Below are 7,335 nucleotides of genomic sequence, written 5' to 3' on the forward strand. Positions count from 1 at the left end.
GACCGCGTTGGAGGGTGAGGTCGCGGCATTGAAGCTTCAAGTGAGGGATGCTTCGTCGAGGGCCGGGGCGTTGGAGGAGGCTATCCGCGTGCACGAATCCCAACGGGCATTGGAAAGGGATGCTGCGGCCTTTAGAGAAGCGAGTCTCGAGGAGCGGATTGGTGTCTTTGAGCAGGACGCCCAGGTCATGGCGGACCGGATCACAGCCTTAGAAGAAGAGAATCAGCGGCTACGGGATCAAGCCGCTTCTTCCAGCCAGGCTCGGGAACTTTGGGTCTTTGCCGAGGCCCAACGTGATGTATATAAGATTTTGTGGGAGGCTGGAGTCGTGACCGAGGCTGCTTTCGAGGGGGCACGTCAGAAGGCTCGTGAGGCACATGCCGATTGTGGTTTTGACGCGGCGACGCCAGAGGCTGACGCTGGTGCAGACGGTGGCGCAGACGGCACCGAGTAAAAAGATGTTTATGCATTTTTTCTTGTCTTGTTTGCCGTTTGGCGTTTAGGTGTTTCTTGTTTTTTTTTAATTTCTTGTATTGATCGGCCTTGGCCGGGTGTAAGCGGGGATGACCCGCAATTGACTTTGTAAATATACAAATTTTCTTTTCCATTGCCTGCCTTGTGCTTGTTTTGTCACTGTTTTTCTTTCGTTCTTTAGAGTTTTTGTTGCGCTTTTTGTTGACCGTTCACATTGGCGGCCCTAGTCGAATTTAAATCGACGACTTTAGTCGTGATAGAATCGACGGCCTTAGCCGTGGAGGCAACTTCGACCGTAGTCGAATCTAGGTCGACCGTTGGCGGCGATGGCCCTAGCCATAATATAGTTGATGGCCTTGCTTTTTCAGCTCCGTGCGGGCGAGCCTTGGCCGTTATTTGGCGATAGCGGCGCTTAGCCTTAGTCCCAGTTCGGGCGCGGTCGAACTACCGGTCGTGATAGTAAAAAATGCGGCCTCGTAGTTTGACCGGGGCCGAACTTTACGTGGCCCGAATCTTAATTCGAGTTGGGGGAACTTACTTGAAATGGCGAGGGTGCCTATCCTGCGCTTTGATTTGTTGGAGGTCGGGCTTTGCTTTCACAGATGAAAGCGTTTGGCCTGAGTCTCGGTTCGACTGTGGTTGGACTTGCTAATGTTGAGGACGAAGGCGTCCATTCTTGTAGTTCGAGCGAGGTCGAGATCGTTGGATTCAATAGCGAAGGCGCATAGCTTGAGTCTAGGTTCGACCGTGGCTGGATTTATTGGCGGGGTACGCAGCCGGAGTCCCAGTTCGACTGTTGTTGGACTTTGTTAAATTTGGTGGCGAAGGCTCGTAGCCTGTTTTGGTTCAACTGTGGTTGAACTTGTTGGTGAAGGCGCGTAGCTTGTCTTGGTTCAACCATAGTTGAACTTGGTCGATTTTGACGGCGAAGGCTCATGGCCTGAGTCCCGGTTCAACCGTAGTTGAACTTTCTGTTGAAGGCTCATAGCCTGTCTTGGTTCAACCGTAGTTGAACTTGGTCGATTTTGACGGCGAATGCTCATGGCCTGAGTCCCGGTTCAACCATAGTTGAACTTTCTGTTAAAGGCTCATAGCCTGTCTTGGTTCAACCGTAGTTGAACTCTTTGATGAAGGCACATAGCCTTGATATAAAGGCGAAGGCGCATAGCCTGAGTCCCGGTTCAACCGTAGTTGAACTTTCTGGTGAAGGCGCGTAGCCTGTCTCGGTTCAACCGTAGTTGAACTTGGTCGATTTTGACGGCGAAGGCTCATGGCCTGAGTCCCGGTTCAACCGTAGTTGAACTTTCTGTTGAAGGCTCATAGCCTGTCTTGGTTCAACCGTAGTTGAACTCTTTGACGAAGGCGCATAGCCTTGATATAATGGCGAAGGCGCATAGCCTGAGTCCCGGTTCAACCGTAGTTGAACTTGGTCGATTTTGACGGCGAAGGCTCATGGCCTGAGTCCCGGTTCAACCGTAGTTGAACTTTTTCGATCTTTGATGACGAAGGCTCATGGCCTGAGTCCCGGTTCAACCGTAGTTGAACTTTCTGTTGAAGGCTCATAGCCTGTCTTGGTTCAACCGTAGTTGAACTCTTTGACGAAGGCGCATAGCCTTGATATAATGGCGAAGGCGCATAGCCTGAGTCCCGGTTCAACCGTAGTTGAACTTGGTCGATTTTGACGGCGAAGGCTCATGGCCTGAGTCCCGGTTCAACCGTAGTTGAACTTTTTCGATCTTTGATGACGAAGGCTCATGGCCTGAGTCCCATATTATGGGTATTGAGTGCTGAAGCTCGGTTTGGATTCGAGACCTTGAGCGGCTCATCCGTTGTCTTCCCAACTAGGGTTTATAGGCTGTCTTGAGGCGATTCTCGATTCGAGATTCCTCCGTGCTGGTTTCCGGCTGGAGCCCTTATCAGGGATGTGGGAGATCTCTTACGAACATTCTCCCCAAAAGAGAGGGGGGATGGCTTCTTCTTCTTGTTTGCACCATCCGATAGATGAGAGACAGAGGAACTGGATCTCGATTCGAGATCTTCGATTTCCATCGGCCTTATCTGCCGCTTTGGCTTGTTTATGCGGGTCTGCTTCTTCTTTTTCCGGCGTTTCTTTCCTTTTGGTCCATGGAAGAACTACGCGATTTTGCTATGAAATCCCCACAGATGGCGCCAAATTGTTTGCTCAAAAGTTATCACCTATCTTATGAGTGCAAAACAATACAACTAATCACGGGAAAATCATAGCAAATCGTAATAATCCGTCGGACCAAATGAAAGAAACGAAAATAAGTACTCAGAATTAGGGGGAGAAACATTAAAAGTCTTTATTGATAATATTTGTTTGGTCTGCCTCTCCATGAAGAGGTTCAGAGCCTTACCATGGTGTTTTCTCTTCCCATAAGATAGGTATATTTTTCCCTTCTCTCTCCTGTCTATCGTAGTGAAGAAGCAGCCCCCCATTTCTAGGGGCCCCTCTCTTGGTATTTATAGCTGTGGTCTTCGTGAGCTGGCAATAAGTGGCCGTGACCACGTTGAGATCTCGCCTCTATAGTGGCGGATAGGCCAGGGCCTTGTTGACCAAGCCAGAGGCGGGTTGAACGTCGTCAATTCTGAGTGGTCGTGCCACTAATTAATCATGAATTAACTTAAAACGGGTTAGCCTCGTTAATTGTCGTGGGGTCGAATTCTGACCCATACAGATAATATACAATCTTATACTTTATATATGAACTTGCTAAGTTCTAGATATCAGTTTGGTTTACTCTTTTACTAAATTCAAACTGAAAATTAGTCGATGACTGAGTCAAAACAAAAGAAAAATAATTGTTTCTGTGATGAAAATGCAAAATTAGCCAATTGGAAGTTGTAGAGAAACTTAAAGCTTCTCAATTGTTGAAGAGAACCTAGTACTTCCATTCTTTAGTTGTTTACACCATTAATTACTGAATGATAATTGACAAAGATTGTACATTACTTTTTCCTACATGGAGGACTACAAACTTTAGAAATCAATATAAACACAGATCAAAAGTTTTAAGCAGAGAATCTATATAAGCCATTATCAACAAGCTAAATTTGTCGTTAAGTCGAAATACTCCTTTACCAAAACCTAACCACCCCAAAAATCCATGAAGATGGGCAGCTTTCTTAAGCAAAAACACAAACATCTGGTATGCAAAACTACTCATCACAATCTACACTACCATCACCCTCAAACCCCCCTCCAATTTCACAAATCTTATCCCAAAAACCCTTCTCCACCGGTACAACCGACAATCTGGGCTGTCTAAAAAGCCCAAAACCTTTCAATCCTTCATCTTTCTTCATCTCCGCCAGGTCCACAGCCCTCCTCATCTCACCAACCGCCTTGACATCAACCGCGCAGCCGCCACCATCGTCATCATCATCTGTGTACCATTCACGCGCCACTGAAACAACACCCACCACGCGCCGGGCTTTGGACCCGGAATGGTAGAAGAAACAAAGGTCTCCTATGTTCATGGACTTCATATACTTCTGGGCTTGCTTGTTTTTCACTCCGTCCCACTTTGATATACCGCCGTTTGCTTCTTGGTCGTCCCATGACCATTCTCCTGGCTCTGTTTTCAGTAACCAGTACTGTGTTTTTTTCCCCATTTTTAACCTGACCTTTGAGCTTCTTCCATTTTGTATTCCTTTTTATATTACTATTTGTTTGGCGGGAGTTCAACAGGTTTGGCGCCAAATATTTTTTTTTTCTTTTTAAATGATGTACTTGGTAATGACATTGTTACACCCATGTTTTCGTAGTGAAAGTGCTCTATAAATAAATTAATGGAAGCTCGAAAATGAGATGTTGCATCCCATATTTTCGAACGTTAAAGTTTTGTCGTAAGTTAATCGACGTAAGTTTGGGAATGTGATTATTTTTGAGGTTATAAGTATTATGTTATTTCAAACAAGTGATAAGTAAATTCGTGAAAGTGAGAGGGTAAGCAAATGGAAGAAAATGAATTTCGTCAAAGTTTGACATTTTGTGATAAAATATGGTCCGAGCTATAATGCTCGGTATTTATGGACTAGTATCATACAAGGTACCACATGACCATGATAGTAGGGGTTTTGACACAGTTACCCATAAAAACAAAACTATTTACCCTTGTCTACCCATTTGTTTTCCTACCCATAAACTAATTACATTTCCTATCCATAGTAGGTTTTGTGGGGAATTTTTTCTTTATTCTCCAATTCTTTTATTATTTCTATGCTTATTTTCTTTTTCTTTCTTTTCTCCTTTTCTTTTTTCTCGTTTTCTTCTTATTTTTTTCTTTTGTCCTTTTCTAATTTCATTTAACTTCTTTTTTTTTATATTCTTTTTCTCTTCATAATCTAATTTCATTTACTGTTTTCACTATTTTTTATTATTCTTTTTTTTATATTATTACTAAAGAAAAATCAAATTGTGTACCAATTAAATGTAGCTAATACAACCAAAAAAATATTAGCTAACATATGATACTAGTATAGTATATAGCTATACCAACAGGGTATACAATTGTACGCAATGAGTTAAAAAAATTAATTCAATTATTAAACTAAAATAATATCAGTTGTCAATAAAAAATTTAAAAAATTCTAAAAGCATCTAATTGTAAGAGTATACCGTTACATCATATAGCATACTATAATTTTTTTTTTTTTTGCATTTTTAATTTGCCCCTCACGCTGGGTAAAACCTTAAAACAAATTAAAAGGGAAAAGGCAAGTGAATTTACGGGTAATAAGTACACTATTATAGTATATTGTATACTATTACAGCATATTGTTACAGTATCTTGCATATTATTACAGTATACCATAACAGTATATTGTATACTATAATAGTATACTGTTGCAGTATAACTATATACTCCTATAGTATATTAGTATATTGTAGCGGTATACTGTTTTGTAAACTATAATAGTGTACTATTGCAGTATAGCTATATACTCCTATAGCATATTGTATACCGTAGCGGTATACTGTAGCTGTGTTCTTCGATTTTCAACTGAAAATTTCGATCTCAATCACCTCAAATTAGGTCCAAATGCTATCAAATTTCAGTATGAACTTCCATAAGGTACTATAAGCAATATTTAACAGCACCACTTTGAATCAAACAAGAAATCTTCAAAAATAAAATTGAGCTTCAAGCCCAACAATGGTGGATATTCAGATAGAGAAAATCTCACTTTATTGATTCCAGTGGTGTGAGACAAAACTAGCGGGTAAATAGTTTGGGGAGTATGGGTAGGAGTAGTATTGATTCTCTCGTGGAGGGATTCCATAGCAAAAGTATGGAGTGTTCGTCACTAATATTATCAGAGACCTCGATAATAACCAAGCCATCGCAACAACAATGGACCACGCATTGCCTTGGTTTAGAGCTTGAACAGAAGTCAAGTTTTTGCACAACTTCAGCATGTTGAACCGACGTTAAAGAACAACAATACATGGAAAATATACCATCCTTAAGTCAAAGTTGATTCCAGTGGTGTGAGACAGAACCAGCGGGTAAATAGTTTGGGGAGTATGGGTATAAGTAGTAAATAGTTTGAGTCTGGGCATTAAAGAGTAAATAGTTTGGAATTAGTGGGTACAAAGTGAAATTTTCTCATGATAGTAAGGTATATAAAGTGTATTAAAAGTGAGTAGTATTTTAAGTAGTATTAAAATTGTTGTATAATTATTGAGGGGGCAATATCCACGTGGGGGATATGTAAACATGGCAGCACATTGCCACCAATTCATGGCCTAAGTAGGTGGTGGCATAATATAATCCAAACTTGAAATAAGATTCATTTTGCTGGACCATTGGAAATAAGTGTATTTTCCAATCATGAAAGTTGGATGGGTGAGTTATGCATTAAAAAGCACTCCAAATTAATTATTCTTCCAAGCCAAAAGATGATGTCTTGTAATAAAGACCAAATCCAGTAGTGACCAAGAACGCAAGAGATGGAACGTGAAATTTGCTTCGGAAAAATTCATACAAGATTCGATTATGCGAAAGATGCAATTCTAAGGAAGTACGGTATAATTTTTCTCAAGAATATCATAGGGATTTTTCCCTATTCCGATCATGTTATTATGTGTTTTCGCAAAAGAGAATCGGTTCGGATATGTTAAGGTTATTCCTTCTTCCTTTTGGCATGATCTATACGACAAACGAAACGGGCAAATGCACAATTTTCATAAATGAATCTATTCATAGAAATACCAGGAGTGACTATATTCTTGATTCCCCATGTGAATTATTATTATATCTTCAGTTCATGGGTCTCAGAAAAATACGTATTTCATAAAGTTTATCCGAAAGGCATATTGATTTTTATGGCATTTCGAGAAAATCTTATTAACATGTTTCTCATGCATTTATACATGTACACTGACCCATGATCAGATGGCGTTATATACGCGTATATATGTATATTATATTTATATGGAATATGGAAAAAGATTACGGCGTTATATACGCACCACCACCTGATCAGCTGGTATACGTTGACGATTTTGCCCATAGAGGCCGAGATGATATGATGGGATGCCCTCAGAGGCTTGATGATGTTATGAACACATGTACCTATGCACGACATGACATTCATACGCATATGCATGACACTATAAGTATTTCATGATTTACAGAGTTATTCAGACTTACAGGTTGAGTCATCTACTCTATATTTCTTCCATGTCTTTTATGTACTTATTTATGTGCCTTACATACTCGGTACATTATTCGTACTGACGTCCCTTTTGCATGGGAACGCTGCGTTTCATGCCCACAGGTCTCGATAGACTGGTCGAGAGTCCTCCAAGTGGGCGAGCAGCTCAGCGGAAGA

General features: G+C 41.1%; 1 protein-coding gene across 1 annotated transcript; it reads right to left on the reverse strand.

Annotated features, from left to right (window-relative positions):
- Positions 3,504-4,123, reverse strand: LOC109233951 (thymocyte nuclear protein 1). Its single transcript, XM_019399794.1, has one exon. The coding sequence runs from the start codon at positions 4,108-4,110 to the stop codon at positions 3,655-3,657; it is 456 nt and encodes a 151-aa protein (XP_019255339.1). The 5' UTR covers positions 4,111-4,123; the 3' UTR covers positions 3,504-3,654.

This window comes from Nicotiana attenuata, chromosome 10, assembly GCF_001879085.1.
Source record: "Nicotiana attenuata strain UT chromosome 10, NIATTr2, whole genome shotgun sequence".
Classification (NCBI taxonomy): Eukaryota; Viridiplantae; Streptophyta; class Magnoliopsida; order Solanales; family Solanaceae; genus Nicotiana; species Nicotiana attenuata.

What these genes read in the sequence shown, in the direction of transcription:
- LOC109233951 (XM_019399794.1), bottom strand. Translation starts at nt 4,110, where the DNA reads ATGGGGAAAAAAACACAGTACTGGTTACTGAAAACAGAGCCAGGAGAA.